A 20316-nucleotide genomic window follows, 5' to 3' on the forward strand; every position below is an offset into this window, starting at 1 on the left:
TAATCCTTTAACGGTCAACAACATTACAGCTTGTCGGCAAAAGTTATCAAACTGATAATACATATTACAGATCCAATAAAAATGGGTTAGAATTTGAATTACTATTTGAATTATATTGATGTGGTTCTTTACACAGTAAAATCAGATTTCAGGACTCAAGTATAGATTTGAAATACCATTCTGGTCATAGAGCCAGTTTAAAAATAAGGGCCAGTCATCAAATTGTGAACAGTATTTTTGTTCCATTGAATTAGACAGTAAACATTACATTCCATTCCATCGTACAAAGAAACGGTAACAAAAAATAATTAAGGTTTAGTAAGGAAACTAGTCACTTGAAGTTTGAATGAGAAAATACAACTGGTAAATTTCAACCAAACCAGCATATACTAGTGGTTATGGTAATAAACCGGAAACCTTAACTTTCAATTCAAAATAGCAAAGTGTACAAACTTATTTCAAGAAATTTATTGAATTATGGACTCAGAACAACTCACCAATGGCAATCCTACCAGGCCCTGCCTACAGAATCAACAAGCTACAGACAGAAAATGGCCATTTGGCCCATCATGTCTGCACTGGCTTTCTTAGCATTTTGGAACAGTGTAACTTGCCCATATTTTCCTCTGTACACAGCACAAGTCTTGTTTATGGATTTGAGTAAAAGGTAGGAGCAGACTGGACAAGGTGACTGAGGTGGGAAGTTCATTTACTGAATTGGAAGCATCTAAACTATACAGAAGGTCCCTAATTTACCAGTGTCCAGCTTATGAATGTTGGTACTTCTCAATGCAAGCTCATGCAAGGATACAATTCTAAAGATTTGGCATACAAAAATTCCATACAGCAGTTATAGTTTACCTTACCCATCCTTATTTTCCAACTTGCGCACAAACCTTAAGACAATCTTTTTCTCCTGCATCCTTCCAAAGATCTAATCAGAACAGCTTAAACACTGTTAATGTGAGAAGTCTCAAATTTGTAAAAAATAAACACCCTCAAATCAGTTGATTTTGAGATTCTTATAAAAGTTAATTAGCCACGTCACAACACAGAAAATGGCCATTCAGCTTCAGTACCTAGCTGCATTTTCTCCAGTATCTACCTAATCTAAGACTGTGCTTGCCATTCTCCTAGGCTTGTTTGTGAAGGACAAAATGCCAGCAAAGGCTATTTGGACCAAACAGAATGGCATTTTGCTTCAGGATCCATGTTAGCAGCAGCCTTGTTGTCCATCTTTTTAAGTTATTTTTCAAAGTAACCTTCAGATGTTTAAGAGTGGAGGTACAGAGTTTAAAAGGAGATATATATATACATACACATACACAAGGTAAGATATTTTTTAAACTCAGAAGGATGGTGGTAAAAGCAAATACGATAGCAATGTTTAAGTTAGATGATTGGGTAGAGAATACAGGAATACTGCCCATGCGCAGGCAAACAGGATTAATTTAGCCAGTGCAGACAGTGAGCTGAAGGGCATGCTCCTACACAGAGTTCGAGGAAGGGCCACCAGCCCCAAAACGTTAACGGATTTTTTACTTCACAGATGCTGCCAGACCTGCTGAGCTTTTCCAACAACTTCTGTTTTTGTTCCTGTTCCTGTTCTGCTCTACGTTCTAAGTGACAGCAAACTGTTAACATTTGATACCCATCTTGTATTGTTTCTTTCTTATCTTTACATTTACTGACAGAATCCTCAATATGTACAGATCAGCTGTGTTAGGTTTCCAATGATACAAAATGAATACAATTAAATCAAGTCGGTCCTTTAAAATAGCTTGCATTACAACCATGAACTGATGCTGTTACACACCAAATTACCACCCTTTTCTGCTGTTAAAAAAAACACAAACGTTCACGATTTGATATGAATATGTATAACACTGTAGAAATGCCATTTTGTTCAAACAGCAGAAAGGAAAACTACAACAATAAATGTCAAGAAATGCACAATCAACTGAGGCTCTGGACTGAATTATTTCAAAATAGCATGCCCTCTGTTGTTTTCGTGCTTACTTGGAAACCAGAAATTGTACACAAGGTAGACGAATTGTAAATCTGAACTGGAACACAATTTACTACGTCCCCACCTCCACAGCCGGGTGTACGCAGGCCCATTCTCCGCCCTTCTGGGTCATCTGATTAGCTCTCTTAAAGGGGCAGCATCCTAGCTACATAAATAACACGCAATTTGCTACACCCCAACACTGCAGATATACATAAATATCACAAGTGTGTTCCAAGATTCCGCCACCTGACAGGCAGATTTGTGTAATGTCGCTAGTCTTCTGGAAATTAGAAGATTTACCAGGCAGCTCTGCAGTTCTACTGTCATATTTAAAGTACCTCGATTAGACAGAGCAAGCTTTGATTTTTTTTCTCTGTGCAACTGATTGGATACTCAAAGCACTGAAACTTGGTTGACGTTAAGAAATGCAACTAAATAATACCCAGAAGTAAAAATGTTTCACAAGAGGATGGGTGGCCCAAAACTCAAATGGGACAGCAGCGCACAATTGTATTTGAACAAGGTGAATTGTTTAGCAGGTCAAAAATACTGCTCAGCTGTTAGATAATATTGATCTGAATATAGGGTTTCTAAGTGGCATGCTTTAAATTAAAAAAAGTAAAAAGCATGTAGAATTATTACGAGTTTTACAGCATCCCATTAAATAGGGTAGTAACTTCAGGCATTGGAAAGCAAGTCTCAAAATTAAAACTTCAGAATAAAAGGCTGACAAGTTGCAGACATGAAAATATTTGTTGTCTGCCAGAAGTGCCTTTTTTTTGCTCCAATGTCCCAAGAGACCGAGAATCTTCACACTAATAAGAAATTGCAAATCCATACAGAAACACTGCTGTTTTTCATCATAGGTATAAATTTTCAGAGGCAACTTTTCAACCAGTGTCACTGCAAAGTGTTCTAGTTTCAGTATGGAACTCATATCTTCCTGGTTTTCATTTATTCATTTCTCTTTTATCTTTAAGAGAAGTTTTAAATGAAGGAAAGATCCCAAGGACTTTAGCACTCCGCATAACAATGTTCTCCTTCAATATAAAACTGCAAATTGCCTCAAAATATCAGAACGAAGCCACTTGGAAATTTGTTCTTTCAAAACATGCCATTAAAGCAACCAAAGGGTAGAAACCTCTCAGCATCTCAAGCCAGATAAGGCTTCTAGACACCAAACACTGCTAAACCAGATCATACTGTATTTCATTATTTTGCACTACTCAAACATCATAACTATCTGTTACATCCTTGATTTTAAAGTGACAAAATTAAGCTTTGCTATCATGAATTGTCACATTCCAAAATAATCAAAATCAAGCTCTTCTCAATGTTACTTCTTTGTGCCTTTCAGTTATCTTTATCTTGATTCATTCCTTTGGAAAGTGTAAGCATGCTAGCATGTATTAATTTTACAATCCAAAAAATATATTGATAGCCAGTGGACTCAGATGGCAGACTCCTATCCAGCTCTGGCATACGCCAGAACTAGTGCAAAACTAAACAATCCAAAAAATATCAAAAGACTTCAACAAATATATGCCAAGTAATAAACCTGCATCACCTGCAAAACTAATATTTTGTTCACTGTCTTGTTACTGTACTTTTTCTAACCCCTTCAAAATTCTATATTTGCATGATGGTGCAACACAAAATTCAAAGATGAAATGCCACATAACTAGTGGGTTGATGGTCTTTAACAGAATTTTCATCTATGTGTACTAGTGTTACAGTATTTCAGACTTTAAAAAAAAACACATGATTTCCAGTAACTAACCTCAATGCTTTATCATGAAACAGGGCATTCACCAAAAAAATTAGAAAGGGCTGAGTCTTTAATTAGGTTTTAAGCCAGATATCACCAGCAGACTAATGAAGTGAATAACTTTGCATTTCACAAACAAACGTGAAATTGCTTTGTTCATAGTCTTAATACATAATTATGAATTGAGTTTTATCACGATACATTCTAAATCAGAAGCAAAATTCTATAGGATGTATACTGACTGGAGAGACAAAAAGCTTTTTTCCTGTTTACAAGTATGTGGGTTACCCTTGTAACTCATCATTCTTAAGGCAGTAGAAAACAGCAAACCATCAGCAGGTCACATAATCAAGGCTGAAAACTTAGTTTACTGGGTCAGAGCTACTTGATTTCTTCAGTAATTTACAACAAATCCATAACAAAAAGTCCTGCACCTTAGCCATTCTTTTACATTAACCGCCAGTTACATAGTTGGATATGCTCATAAAGGGGCATTTCATGAAGTCATGTAAAGTTCCTGAAATATGGGCTGTAAGCACCTTCACCACCTGTCTGACAATGGTGCGATGCACCAAAAGCATATAATTTGAACACTCAAAAGTGACCCTGTGCCCAAGAAATGAAGAGGAAATACATCATTTGGCTCCTCATGCTTGCTCAGTTTTTCTATAATCCCAATTTTGGCAACTCGGTCTAAAATGCATTTCAAACCCTGTCCACAGTGAAACACAGCCATTTCTTTGACAGTGTCGAGGACATTTATGACATTTTAACATATGATGGAGCCAAACATTTCACAGTTTTAAGTGAATTGTGTTTACTACCATTTGTTACACAGCACACAGTTCTATGTTTTTAACCTGCATAATTATGGAGATGTTTTCTTTAGTTTCAATAACCCAATCTTTCTCAAAGGGGTTATATAACTACATCCCGTCAGTAGAAAATAGATAAGATATCTCAATGGCCTCTCACTCCAGGCAATTGATGAAAACTGAATTGGAACCCAGATAACAGGCGACTTCATTTTTGATTGTGGCTATTCTGGTCCAAACAAAAATAAATCTTGATTTGGATGGGGGGAAAGGAAAACGTGAAAAATATAGAAAAATATGTGGAATGGAAATCATGAAGCAATTCAAGAAATAAATTCACTTAAATCTTAAGTTTGCTTAGGTAAGTTTCCTATTTCTGTTTTCTTCCAAAAATGTATCACAGTGGAAAGATATGACTATTTATCAATCACACAAAAATATTTCATTTTTTTTCAAGATTTAAGAGCATCCTAGATACCCAAAGAGATTCACACTCCTTTAAAAACTTACTGAGAAAGATTTCAGAAAGGCATCTAAAATCACTATTAATTTGTTAATACACTGATAATACTTGGCAAGCACAATACAATGATGAAAACGTAATGAAGGCACAAGCAAGAACTTGAAAGAAAATCAGAAAGTAACAAGACCTACCTTATAGGAAAGATCCTATGCAATGCTGAAATGATCTGGATTACAGCAGGTTTGAGGGGAAAAATCAAATCATGGGACAATCTTTGAGACACTGAGAAATCACAGAGGTACTGTCAGGTGACAGCATACAAGGCCTCACCTGGAGCATTAATTTATTTTTGCCCAAATCGATTCAGTTTCTGAAGGCCTGAAGTTCCAGTCAGATGGATTCTGTATAGGGTGTACCCCTGAAGGATAGAATCCCTTGATATAGTCTCTCTTCCTCCCAAGGTTATTGAACATTAAATTAGCATTAGACAGAACATGCACAGAAGAGATGGTTAAAATTTCCACAATATTGAAACACTTGATGAAAACATGGTTATGCTGGATATAGGCTTTACATAGAATGCTTCAATAGTGTGATCATGGAAGTTATGACATTGTTCACAAAAATTTTACATTGAAAAATTAACAGCCAAGTTTTATTTTAATGACGGCTTACTATCTGATTTGAGAAATGTTTTCATGTAAAACATTAGCAAGATCTGCTGGGTGTGCTCACGTAATCCACTTTATGAAAAAATCGGGCAAGATTAATTTATACCCAAGGATCAGAGTAATCGAAATGCCCATTTTGAGAGAGGGAGGGAGAGAGAGAGAGAGAGAGAGATTTGAAGACTGACTGGAATTTAGTATTGGATTCTGATTCACACTCGAGACAAATCCAGTCAACTAAGACATCAGAGAACATTTTCCACACTTAAGTCAAAGCAAAAGGATTAAAATGCAAGGTGGCAGCAGCTAGCAAAATAGCCCAGGTCTTATCGTTAGACATTACACAAAAATGGATGTTACTTTTTGACAGCTGAGCGTTCGAAATTTCTTTCATTCAGAAATATCTAAATGAATTATGCAGGAAACAAAATTGCCCAGTACTGATAATTACCCAGTTCATTGGGATTTTCTTCCTTTCCATATGAGTAGGCAACTGTAACTGCATTCCGCTCCAAAATGGAACCTAACAGTTTTTCTTGTGCCATAGCAAGACCTAATAATACTCAACAGTGGGACTTACAAGAAGCTTAATTGCGATGTAAATAAAGTCGTAAAAATTACCCTTCCTTCATTCTGATCCAAATAATCTTCCTAGGGAGTCAAAAAATGCAAAAATATTTGTTTCCAGTAAAATATGGTTTACTTAACACAAACAACATTCAATACATTGACAAAAAAGTAAGGGTAAGTTCTACCATGTTCTGGATCATCATATTCAGAAATGATAACACATGAAACATGAACAAAAAAAACTAAGCTGCCAATCAAGCCTGCTCTGCCATTCAATCTGATGTTTGTTTTCAACATTTTCCTGTCTAGTTAACATAGCCCTCACTTCCCTGAGACAACAAAAGCCTGTCCATCTCAACCTTTAAAGGTGTTCTATATGGTACATCCACAATCCTCTGGATTACAGAATTCCCAACATTCAGAACCTATTGAGTGAGGAATTTTTTCCACATCTCAGGCTGAAACAAATAACCCAAACTGGGACATCTCATTTTAGATTCCACAGCCAGGGTAAACATCTCAGTATCTACGCTATCACATTTCCTCACTCGCCCAAAACCACTAACGAACAGTACAAGTATACCATCCACAAGATACTTGACAGAAATTCACCATTGCTCCTGGACAGCACTTTGCAAATATGTAGTCATTCATATTTAAGAACAAGGGCAGATGCGTGAGAAACCACTTCTTGCAAGTTCTCCTCCAAGCCATTCATCATCTTGACTTGGAAATAATATCGCCATTCCTTAAGCGACACTGGACCAAAATCGTAGACACACTTCGTTTTGATGTTGTTGGTCTACCTACACCAAATGCCCTGCAGTGGTTCAATGCTTGCAGTCACCATCTGCTTCTCAGGGTCAACTAGGGATGGGCACAAAATGCTGGCCCAGCAAACAACACCAACACCCAGATCTCAAGTGTTTCAATGAGATCCCCACTCATTCTTCTGAACTCCAGGGAATACAGACCCAGTTTACACAGGTTCACACAGGACAACTCTCATCACAGAGATGAGGTTTGTTAAATTTTCACTGCACTACCTCTAATGCAAGTATATCCCACCTTAAAGATGGAAACCAAAATTGCGCACAGTAGTCCAGGTGCGGTGTCACCAGAACTTTGTGCAACTATAGTAAGACTTCTTTATGCCTGTGCTCAAATGCCCTGGGCAACCAAACACAGCCTGAAAATTGCAATATAATACCAACAGGTGCTAGTGCCCCATAAAACTGTCCATCCTGACAGAGGTCAATAACAAGAACTCATCTGTAGAAAAGACTGATGAATATACATCATTGACCTTGGAGGAGAAACTTCCTCAATGAAAATCAACAATAATCCCAAAAGGGAATAAAAACAAAGCACTGGAAATACTCAATGGGCCTGGGACCATCTGTGAAGAAGGAAAATGAGTTAAGCTTCTGACAGTTCAAAAGCTCTGAAGTAGCATATTCAACTTAAAATCCTGACTGTTTCTCTCTCCAAAGACTCATTCAGCACTTTTTGTTTTTATTTTAGCATCCAGCATCCTTAATAGTTTGTTTTTTCTACTAATGGACCAAAATAGGATCTTTCTTTAAGTGCTCAATATTGGTTTGACTCTCAATGTTGCAATTAAATGAAAAAGAACAGGATTGGTTGCTTCAAATTCTACCAGACATCAGTCAAGAAAGTACATTTTAAAAAGTGATAGACTGTAGTCAATTGAGCATGCTTCATCATTCAAGAAGATTATGACTGATTTGGCTGTGGTCTTAACTCCACTTTCCTGCCACCCCTCCTCTGTACACTCTTGCAGATTAAAAATCATAATATCAACCTCAATCCATATCAAAAGGAACACACAACATAGAAAACTTAACTTTTGCTTGCGCCAGTGTTGGTGATTGGAACACTACTGGGCTTGATTCTTGAATCTCATTTGGTCCTTTGTGGTTACAACCAATGCAACGAGTGGTGGTTGATGGAAAATATTCAGCCTGGAGTCAGGTCACTAGTGGTGTGCCTCAAGGATCTGTTTTGGGACCACTGCTGTTTGTCATTTTTATAAATGACTTGGACGCAGGCACAGGTGGATGGGTTAGTAAATTTGCAGATGACACTAAAGTCGGTGGAGTAGTGGACAGTGTGGAAGAACGTGGCAGGTTGCAGGGAGACTTGGATAAACTGCAGAATTGCGCCGAAAGGTGGCAAACGGAGTTTAATACGGATAAAGGTCAGGAGATCCACTTTGGGAGGAATAATAGGAAGGCAGAATACAGGGTCAATGGAAAGATTCTTGGTAGTGTGGATGTGCAGAGGGATCTTGGTGTCCATGTACATAGATCGCTGAAAGTTGCCACCCAGGTTGATAATGCTGTTAAGGCGGCTTACAGTGTGTTAGGTTTTATTGGTAGAGGGATTGAGTTCCGGAGTCGTGGTGTCATGCTGCAACTGTACAAAACACTAGTGCGGCCTTATTTGGAATATTGTGTGCAGTTCTGGTCACCCCATTACAGAAAGGATGTGGAAGCACTGGAAAAGGTGCAGAGAAGATTTACCAGGATGTTGCCTGGTCTGGAGCGCAAGCCCTATGAAGAAAGGCTGAGGGACCTGGGTCTGTTCTCATTGGAGAGAAGGAGGCTAAGAGGGGATTTAATAGAGACATATAAGATGATCAGAGGATTAGATAGGGTGGACAGTAAGAATCTTTTTCCAAGGATGAGGACTTCAGCTTGTACAAGGGGGCATAGCTACAAATTGAGGGGTGATAGATTTAAGACAGATGTCAGAGCCAGGTTCTTTACTCAGAGCGGTAAGGGCATGGAACACCCTGCCTGCCAATGTAGTTTACTCAGTCACAGTAGGGGCATTTAAACAGTCCTTGGATAAGCATATGGATAATGATGGGATAGTGTAGGGGGAGGGGCTTAGGTTAGTTCACAGGTTGGCGCAACATCGAGGGCCAAAGGGCCTGTTCTGCGCTGTATTGTTCTATGTTCTATGTCTAGTCAGTACCACAATGTTTTCTCGTTTTTTTGTGGACTGTGTCAAATTTCATGCTGGATAGCTGCTTCTGAAAGTTCAAGAATTAAGAGTAATGATGCCAGCCAATTCTTGGGTGATTCTTAAAATCTTTAGACATCATTTGGTGAAAACATTTGGGTCTGAATAAATGAGAATAAACAGCAGGGAAAAAAAACAAAGCCATAAATAAATCTATAGATGAGTGATGGCAAAAATGAAATATATTTAGTCTAAAGAATTCAAATAAATGCAAGAAAAGCGTTAGGACATAAGATGGCTAAAGTTAATCACACACATTAAAAATATTAAAATCACTAGGAAATGGGCAATATTTCCCAGAATTGGAGAAAGCAAACACTCCAATGTGGTACACTGTTATATTCAACAGCAGTGATAGCACCAGCACAACATCTTGTAAGGAAGCCAGCCCTTGCACAGGAGTAAGGAGATGACAGCAGGAAATTGATTGCTAAATTTCAAATGCAATATTAAAAACAGTACAAACATTACAAGACTTCAACTACCCCAATACAGGCTGGGCAAATTCTAAGGGCATGGAGGAAGAATTTCTAATAAAGGTATGTGCACAGGAGAACTATCATAATGACTCCACCTTAACAAGGAATGAAGGAATCTGGATCTGGGAAATAAAGTACGGAAGTGGAAGGCACTACAGTGTGTTACTTAACTAAGATTCACCACAAAGTAACTGCGGATAAGAGGCCAAAAACATCAAGACAAAAATGCTCAACTGGGAAAAAGCCAATTTCAAATTATTTAAGAAGGGACTGTGTAGCTAGGACTCATGAAACAGTCAGATATCAACGGAGAGCTAATCAGGAAAAAAATGGTCAGTTAGTCATGGCAAGTACTTCTTTGAAGGGAAAAGGAGGGCATCTAATGCATCTTCGAAGTCTAAAATGAAATGAAAGAAGGCTTACAACCAATGTCAGACTATTAATAACGAGAAATCTTCGAGAAAGTACAGGATGAAATTGAAAAAAAGCAATAATATAAAGGCTACATTAAATGAAACACAAACAACTTATACAAAAATTGAGAGCCACTTGCCAGAGAAGTAGTTGCAGGATGAGAATCTTTACATAGAGGCAGAGGCCTGACTAAGGTTCTAAACGATGCTTTGTACCTGGGAATGGATGATGTGAAAATTACACTAAACGGGGAGACAACAGTTATCAATGGAACAGGAATAGAGAAGAGCAGTTGAATGTTGAAAGGTCAGCGGATCCAAATGAAGATATCCTACACTGTCAAAAGCAAAGGCAGAATTACAAGCAACATTGACATATTGTGATCAATCTTCACTAGATTGAAGATCAGTGCCAGAGGACTGCAAAACTGCTGATATTATACTAATACTGAAAAATCAGGGAGGATAAACCAATAAACTACATAGTCCACAGAATCAGCATTGGGAAAGACACTGGAATCTAGGGGACTAAAACTTTATTTGTAGAAATTTGAGTTAATCTCAAACAGCCAGAATAGACTGATAAAGGCAAATTACGTCTGACCAAGTTAGTTGAATTCTTTGATAAGATTGAAGAATGTTGATCAAAGTAATGAAGCAGCCACTGCAAACATGGACGTTTGGGACAAAAAGTGCCTTATTCAGAAGCTGGAACTCCATAAAAATAAAGGGAGAATGTTGGCATGGATACAAAAATAAGCTCAATGAAAGAAAACAATAGGTGGTGGCAGCAAAAACATTTTTCACACTTGGAGGGCATTTAGAGTGGTTTGCAAAAACAATCAATTACTCATGAACCATGCTTCACAATTTTTATAAATGATAGATTTTTAAAGCTTATAGATAATATGAAAGCCAAGGTAAAGTAGTCAATGATAAACACAGTTTTATAGCCTTCAGGTTGGTACAGAATGGTGAAATGGGTTGGAGCACAACAGATCAAACTCAACTGAAGTGAAGATTGTGGGCAACTAACAAATCAAGCACACAACGGCACAATTTTAGAAAAGTGTACAAGAGTAAAGATACCCTGATGTTCATCTTAAAGACGGCATAGCAAATTAATCATGTAGTTAAAGCACATGGATTATTTGAGTTTATAAACAAAGGAACCAAATAGAAAAGCAAAGAGATTATGGCAGAACATTATAAATCAAAGGTTAAGGCCTCATTGCAGTCAATTCTGGGCATCACATTTCAGCAAAGATACAAAGACACGAGAAAGGGCACAGAGGAAATTTACCAGGGTGTTACCACGGATGAGATCCTTCTCTCTCCTTTGAACAGAGATTTCAATGTTTCCTAATAGATACATGGCAGGTTACGTGAAAGGGGAAAACATTTGCTCTAGTGAGTCAATATCTAGACTTGACATATTCAAAATTGTTGGAGAAAAGCTGAGTGTATCAAAATCTGGATCATTTACTCAAGATGATGGAAATTGATTTTATTAATAGCTTTGAAAGGGAGGTGAACAGGTACTGACATCAAGGAACTCAGTGGCACAGTCAAAAAGCAAAGGAGAAGGAATCTCAGAGAACAAAGCATGGAGCTGGATGAACACAGCAGGCCAAGCAGCATCTTAGGAGCACAAAAGCTGACGTTTCAGGCCTAGACCCTTCATCAGAAAAAGGAATCTCAACTGCTTTTTCAGAGTATGAATGCAGGCATGGACATATTGCAAGTTTCTAAGATTGTAAAATTTTCCTCAACATTCTCTGGAATCAAATAAACTATGCATAGCTGTAAACTATACTTAGATGCAAAACTGCAGAACTGGACCAACACTAATTAGCAGATCCAATTCACCATATGAAAGAAATCTTCCTCAGCAAATCTGAGTCTCAGAGATAAACTGCAAATTTTACCGCTTCATAAAGAGATGCACAAGTTTCACTTTATTCTATATCATGAGCAGCAAGAAATTTGATTTTGGAACTGAACACTATAACAACACTTTGCAAATGTTCCGAAATTCAGATTGTCTCATAAGAGCTTAGTGACACAAACACATGCGTTGAACCAGTTTTCTGGTTTAAACCTATTATTCAGTTATCACAAGTCTGCACAGATTATCAACGAGTAGAGTATAACCTTCATTTGCACTAACAACTTTGGAAATAGTGAAACAATCACATTTGTCAAATATACAGCAGCAGAATTCCTCTACTATTTAGTTGTAACTTCACCACACAAAATAAATCTTGATTTGTGGAAGCTCAGAAGATTCATGTGAAAAATTCCAGCAAATTTTTACAAGTTAAATTAGAATTATCCTAAAATTCAGTACATTCCCATTACATTTACTCTGTGCTAATGTTAGTCGGGAGCTCCAAGTTACCCATCATTCCAGTAGCCACTTCCTGTTTGCCTATTTTATCTGCTCTCCCGTATGTACTTCCCTGACACTGAAGCAACCACTTCAACGTGAAAATACTGAATTCAATGCCCTCCCGCTGAAACATTAGCCACAGTATGACTTCATTCCAACTCCCAGCTTTCTTTGTTTTAGGGTAGGGGTAAGAGTTGCAGAAGCAAAAGTTTAATTTTATATCTCCAATTTAATCAAATGATTTATTGATTAATAAATAGATATATACCAAATAAACTTCCCATTTCAGGCAATGTGTACAATGTCATCTCATAAGGACTATGTACAGTTAACTTTAAAAAAGGCAGTAAAGAGTACAACAGTTGGTCACCATTTTAAATAGGAGTAACTTCCCAACAATTTGGATGACCACAAGCATTAGCAGATGCTTAAACGCTTTATACATGCTGGGACGAATCATTGAGTGTAACTGTGATATGCTAGATGCACCCAGAGTGTGTTGTAAAACCCCGTGGAAGCTGGGAGTTGAAACGGTTTAGAGGAATCCTGCTGCTGCTCCACGCTGGGAGGTTAATTCCCCCAAGCCTTGAACAAGCCGTAATACAGCCCAGGCTCTCTACCCATTACCCACAACCACTTCACTCCAATCCTCTCCTCACTCACTCATCGCGGGCCTGGGTTCGAAGCCTGTCCCGTTAGGCCGCGTTCACTCTCTTCTATGCACACACGCTTTCTCACACAGACCAACCCCAGGCCGTCACAGGCCCGAACCAGGGGCTTGCGTGCAGGCATTCGGCCTGGTTCTTACATTGGCATCCTTGTCTATGGCCTGGAGCAGCTGGTCCTTGATCTGCTGCGGGGTGGGTGTCATTTGGCGGCAGTGTGGCGGCGGCGGCGCAGCAGTGGAGGGGACGAGGTGGGGGTTTGGAGGGGAGAAGGAAGGGGGCAAGAGGAGATGGGGAGGGAAGAGGGAGAGAGGGACGGGGATGGAAGCCCCGCTAACAAGAAGCGCAGAGTCTGAGGAAGTGGCTGCGAAGAGCGGCGGCGGCGGCTGCAGCAGGGCCGCTCGGAACCGTCATATTCCGCCGCAGCGCTCTCGGGTGGCTCCGTGCGTCCAGTGTGCGCCTCACTTTCTCCCGGCTGTCCGTCAGCTGCCTGAAGGGAACCGGCACTAACACCGCCGCAGCAGCAGCCGCCACCGAACAGAGAACAGCTCAGAGCGAAACGAAGCTAACACTCACTCTCCACCGAGTCTAACTGAGAGGCCGCGCGCTGCACCACGGGAAGCCTGCGCTCCGGTTGCGCGCACACGCGCGTGCGTCACAAACCGCGCGCGAGTACATCATCCGCCATATGCGTGCGCCGGAGACAGAATAACGGCGCGCTAGGGCGCGTCCCCGTACTTTCGCTCCAGTTCCATTACCCCGTCCCTTTCGCACGTCCTGCGCCGTACCGTCACGTCGCAATCCTGACGTCATTCATACCCCCTCGGAGTGCGCAGGCGCAGATTTGTTGGGGTCGCCAACCATTCTGGGGGTGATGAGCACGTGGCCGGTCTGTTAGCGGGCGGTTGTTGCCATGGTGACGAACCACTCGGAAAGCGTCTCCAGGAGAACTCATGAGACGAGACTGTAAGTGGGAAGAGATTCTCCAGAAGTTTATGAGGTGATCTTTTCTTCATAACAGACTTGTCAGGGTAAAGCCAGTATAACAAAGTGTAGAGCTGGATGAACACAGCAGGCCAAGCAGCATCTTCGGAGCAGAAAAGCTGACGTTTCGGCAAAGTCAGTGTCCAGACTGGAAGCACATGTCCTTTGGGTGCCATGACCGAGTGCGAGATTGTGGAGACGGTGACAGAGTGAGCCCAAGGATACCATGAGTACAGATAAAATACTGTGTACGCTGGAAATCTGAAACAGACACGTGGAAAGAAACTCAGCAGATCTGGCACTATCTGTAGCAGAGAAACAGAGTTAATGTTTCCAGTCTGATATTGTTCCTTCAAAACATATTGAATATAATTCAGTCTCAGTTTAAGCAATTATATTCTCTTTCTATGGAATATGGTGATTAATTACAAAAAGAAAGACTTGGATTTTCAGCACTTTTCATATACACAGGATTTTTTTTGCTGATGAAATGAGGATATTGCTGGAAAATCTCAGGTGGTCATTAAGTATCTGTAGACAGAAAGAGTGATAACATTTCAAGTCAATGACTCTCCATTAGGTAAAAGTTTTGAAGTGAAAAACCTGAAATATTGACACTGTTTCTCTCTCCATAGATGTTGCCTGACTTGCTGAATGTTTCCAGTCTTTTCTATTTTTAATCTCAGATTTCTAGCATCCACAGTATTGTGCTTTTGTTCAGTTCCAAAGAAGAGTTATAAGACTCAAAATATTAATTCTTTGTTTCTTTCTCCACAGGTATCTGATTTGAAGAATTAATGTGTAAACTATTTTCTAAATGGGGAAAGGCTTTGGACATCTTAAGTACAAGGGGACTTCGTCCTAGTTCAGATGTCTCTTGAAGTTACTTTGCATATTTGGTTGGCAGTTAAGAAGGCTATGCAATGTTAGCTTTAATTTCAAGAGGGCTCAAATACAAGAACAGAGCGTATTGCTGAGGTTGTGAAAGGCTGTGGTCAAATTGTATTTGGAATATTGTGAGCAGCCTTGACCCCCATATGGAAGGATGTGCTTGCATTGGAGGAGATCCAGAGGGGGTTTGCAGGAATAATCCGGGGATAAGGGCATATCCTATGAGGATGGTTGGGGACTCTGGGTCTGTACTAGAAGGAGTGTAGAAGATGATCGCACTGAAATTTACTGTGTCTGAGAGGCCTGGATAGAGTGAACATGGAGAAGCTGTTTCCATTAGTAGGAGAGAATAGGACCTGGGGGGCAAAGCCTCAGAATGTCGAGGAGGAATTTCTTCTGCCAGAGTGGTTAGTCCTTGGAACTCATTGCTACAGAAGGTTGTGGAGGCCAAGCCATTGAGTGTATTTGAGACAGAAGTAGATAGGTTCTTGACTAATTAGGGGAGCAAGGGGTACAGGAAGAAGAAAGGAGAATGGGGTTGAGAAATTTAGAATTAGCTTTATTGTCACATACTCACATGAGTACAGTGAAGAGTTTACAACTCACCAATTACAGCACCAACTTAGGTACCTAGGTACAGATTCTCAAGTACAAATTCCTTAGGGAAAAAAATTCTGAAAAACAAAGAAATTAAAAGTCCAACAATTAACCAGAAAAACAGGGAAACAAGAGTTCAGAACAACAGGTCTTCCAACTCAGATCACACCGGGCTTCACCTCAAAGCTAGGAGTTCAATCCCACACTGAGGCCAGGACTTCATGTCCACCCTGGGGCCAGAGTCGATGCCACCATAGGACTGAGAGTTTACACTGGCTTTCGCCCTGGACGCTGCCAATGCTGCCCGAGGACAGGAGGCCAGAAAGAAAAAAACAGGGAGAGGAAAAAAGAAAAGAAACGGATAGAGCAGATGAGCTTGGCTGAGGAATCCTACTCTGTTGCATATCAGCCATGATCAAATGGCAGAGTAGACTCAGTTAACTGAATGGCCTAATTCTGCTCCTATGTCTTATGGTCTCATGTTCGGCTGAGTTCCTCTGATGCTTTTCGTTTTCATTTTGCTTTTGTTCTTTGGGGACTAGGACTGCTTAGAAGCAAATGTGTGATGCAGGCTGTGGCCACTGAATTTGTGGTGGAATTGCAGTAATGAATTGAAATGACAACATGTGATAATGTTGCGAGAAAAGTAATCCAGAGGTCAGATGAATACTCTGGTGACATAATTTGAAATTATATCACAAAGGAACTTAAATTTATTTAATAAGTCGACAATAAAATGCTTGTCTGAGTCATGATGATCATGAAGATACTGGATTGTCATACAAACAAACTCACTTGATTCACTAGTATCTTTCAGGGAAGAAATATGCTGACTGTCTGCTCTGGTAGGTATCACTCCACATCTCAGCGATGTGGTTAACTCTTAACTGACATTTCAAATGGCTTAGTAAGCAAACCATACCCAGTTGAAAAGTTGAATAAGAATATAAACAAATGGACCACCTGACATTAATCAATACATTACAAACAGCACAAGCATATCCTGGCTAGACAGCCATGCAGAGACCTTCATACTAAAGTCAAGAATGGTATGTCCATCCTTGACATCAGGTAGCAAGTGTGGCATTAGATTGACCACAAAATTGAACTCAGGGGAAATGTGTTGAGGAGAGATTGAACTCCTTGGATTTTAAAAGTATAAGAGGCAACCTAATTGAAACATGCAAGTCACTTAGGGGACCTGGAGGATAGTTATGGAAAAGTTGTTTCTCTTGAGGGAGAGTCTAGGATCAGAGAGTATATAATCTCAGACTAAGTGGTTACCCATTTAAGACACATGAGGAGTTTCTTCTCAGAGGATAGTGAATTTGGAATTCTTTCCTGCAAAGGGCTGTAAAGGCTGGATCAACAAGGCTGAGATAGGCAGATTTTTAATCAGTAAAGGAATTGAGGATAATGGAAAAAAGGCAGTAAAGCATGATTGAGTATTATCAGATCAGTCGTGATCTCAAAATGGCAGAGCAAACTAATGGACTGAATGGCCTATTTATGCTCCTAAAATCTAATAACAAACATCTCCCCCCTTTACATTAAATGGCATTATTGTTGCTAAACTGTCACTTTCCAGATTCAAGGCATTACCATTCACTATAAAATTAGCTGGATCAAGAGTAGATGAGACAGCTGGGAGCAAGTAACTCACACCTTGATTCCTTAAACCTGCCCACCGTCTACAAATAATGTGTGCTGTGGAATTCCAAGTAAGGCTTCAACAAAATCAAGAAACTCAGCAAAATCCAGGATGAAGGAACCCACTTGTTTGACATCCATCTACCACCTTAAACTTTTGTTTCCTATCCACAAGATGGACTACAACAACTCACTAAGATTCCTTGAACAGCATTTTCCAAACCTGTGACCTCTACCATCTAAGCATACAAAACCAGCAGATGTAATAGAGATAATAGGAACTGCAGATGCTGGAGAATCCGAGATTACCAGGTGTGGAGCTGGATGAACACAGCAGGCCAAACAGCATCTTAGGAGCAGGAATGCTGACGTTTCGGGCCTAGACCGTTCTTCAGAAATGGGGGAGGGGAAGAGGGTTCTGAAATAAATAGGGAGAGGGGGGGAGGCGGATCCCAATGGATAGAGGAGAAGATAGGTGGAGAGGAGATAGACAAGTTAAAGAGGCGGGGATGGAGCTGGTAAAGGTGAGTGTATGTGGGGTGGTAGGGAGGGGATAGGTCAGTCCAGTGAGGAGGGACAGGTCAAGGGGGCGGGATGAGGTTAGTAGGTAGGAAATGGGGGTGCGGCTTGAGGTGGGAGGAGGGGATAGGTGAGAGGAAGAGATGATGGGAACTGCAGATGCTGGAGAATCTGAGATAAAATGTGGAGCTGGATGAACACAGCAGGCCAAGCAGCATCTTAGGAGCACAAAAGCTGACATTTCGGGCCTAGACCCTTCGTCAGAGAGGAGGATGGGGAGAGGGTTCTGAAATAAATAGGGAGAACAGTTTAGGGAGGCGGGGACGGCTGGGCTGGTTTTGGGATGTGGTGGGGGGAGGGGAGCTTTTGAAGCTTGTGAAATCCACATTGATACCATTGGGCTGCAGGGTTCCCAAGCAGAATATGAGTTGCTGTTCCTGCAACCTTCGGGTGGCATCGTTGTGGCACTACAGGAGGCCCAGGATGGACATGTCGTCTGAGGAAAGGGAGGAGGAGTTGAAATGGTTTGCGACTGGGAGATGCAGCTGTTTATTGTGAACCGACCATAGTGTTCTGCAAAGCGGTCCCCAAGCCTCCGCTTGGTTTCCTCGATGTGGAGGAGGCCACAACGGGAACAGTGGATGCAGTATACTACATTAGGAGATGTGCAGGTGAACATCTGCTTGGTGTGGAAAGTCTTCTTGGGCCCTGGGGTGGGGGTCGGGGGGCAGGTGTAGCACTTCCTGCGGTTGCAGGGAAAAGTGCTGGGTATGGTGGGGTGCAACCGCAGGAAGTGCTACACTTGCCCCCACACCTCCTCTCTCAACTGCAGCCCGATGGTATCAATTTAGATTTCACAAACTTCAGAATCTCCCCTCCCCCCACAGCATTCCAAAACCAGCACAGCTCATCCCCACCTCCCTAACCTGTTCTTCCTCTCACATATCCCCTCCCCCCACCTCAAGCCACATCCCCCATTTTCTACCTACTAACTTCATCCTGCCCCTTTGACCTGTCCGTCCTCCCTGGACTGACCTATCTCCTCCCCACCTACACTCACCTATACTGGCTTCATCCCCGCCTCTTTAACTTGTCTATCTCCTCTCCACCCATCTTCTCTATCCATCTTGGATCCGACTCCCCCTCTCTCCCTATTTATTTCAGAATCCTTTTCCCCCCCCCCATTTCTGATGAAGGGTCTAGGCCCGAAACGTCAGCATTCCTGCTCCTAAGATGCTGCTTGGCCAGCTGTGTTCATCCTGCTCCACACCTTGTTAAAACCAGCAAATGAATGAGAACACCACCACCTGCAAGTTCCCCATTAAACCACACACCACCATGACCTTTCTTGAATCATTTGGGATATGTGTTTTTCTGACTGGGCCAGCATTTATTGAATATCACAAACTACCTTTGAGAACATAGTAGTGAGCTGGCTTCTTGAACTGCTACAGTCTGTTTGGTATGGTTACAGTTACAATGATGCTCGGGAAGGAGTTCCAGAACTTTGGCTTGGGATTACCCTGTTGTTCCTTCACTTTTGTTTGGCCAAATTCCTGGAAATCCTGTCTTAATAACACTGTGTGTGTACCGGCAGGCACACTGCCAATTTCTCTCAGGCAAATAGGGATAGCAATAAACACTAGCTTTGCAAGTGTTTTCTGCATCCCATTGACAGATTTTTAAAAATATCATGTCTGCCTTACACTATGTCATAAACCCTCAATCGTATAGACCATGTTTGTTCTTCCTTCTTTTTCCTGCCTTTGTATATGTTTGAAAACTATTAAGTGTTTGCCATTCTAACAAGAATCACTGACATGAAACATTAACTCCGTCTTTCTCTCACTCCATTGAGACTCTCTGACATACTGATTATTTTCAGCATATTTGTTTTTGTTTGTTTCCTTTGTAAATGTGATCGAAAGAATTTATAATCATAGACTTATATGTCACCTTTTGGGGCCCATTATGTCACTACTAGCTTTTTGAAAGAAGTAACTGATCAAACCCATTCCCCAGTCCTCTTTCATAACAGTGGAATTTTGACCCATCCAGAATTTATCCAATTCTCCTTTGCATCCCCTAAAATCAGACATTGCTGGTCATAACAACTTGTTAATCAAAACTTTTTTTCTTATACCCTCATAATTGCAAAGTTGGCACACATGATTATTAAAAATGGCAGTTGGAAATAATGGCTGAATTTTATCACAAATTGGCAGTTTCAGTTTTGACAAGTTTCATGAAGTGTTTCTCTCCATTAGGTCTATCAAATTATTCTCCACTACTCACCTCATTAGCTCTGCATTGAGGGTGCCCTGATCTCACAGTCCTCTTCTCAGCAATGGCGGAAGTACTGGCCTCTTTGGTTTCCCCT

The 20316-nt window shown here is 40.7% G+C and overlaps 1 protein-coding gene across 3 annotated transcripts in view; it reads right to left on the bottom strand.

Annotated features, from left to right (window-relative positions):
* Positions 1 to 13915, bottom strand: part of crsp7 (cofactor required for Sp1 transcriptional activation, subunit 7) — a 159696-nt gene extending 145781 nt beyond the window's left edge. The window contains exon 1 of one of the 3 annotated variants that reach the window (XM_048559835.2): positions 13439 to 13915. In XM_048559835.2, coding sequence (XP_048415792.1) covers positions 13439 to 13501 — 63 coding nt within the window. In that variant the 5' untranslated portion in view covers positions 13502 to 13915. Of the gene's footprint in view, positions 1 to 2019; positions 2118 to 13438 lie in introns of those variants that run through there. The other 2 variants (XM_048559836.2, XM_048559837.2) reach the window with 2 other exon arrangements.
* Between the last annotated feature and the right edge of the window lie 6401 nt (positions 13916 to 20316).

This window comes from Stegostoma tigrinum, chromosome 30 (genome assembly GCF_030684315.1).
Source record: "Stegostoma tigrinum isolate sSteTig4 chromosome 30, sSteTig4.hap1, whole genome shotgun sequence".
Taxonomy (NCBI): Eukaryota; Metazoa; Chordata; class Chondrichthyes; order Orectolobiformes; family Stegostomatidae; genus Stegostoma; species Stegostoma tigrinum.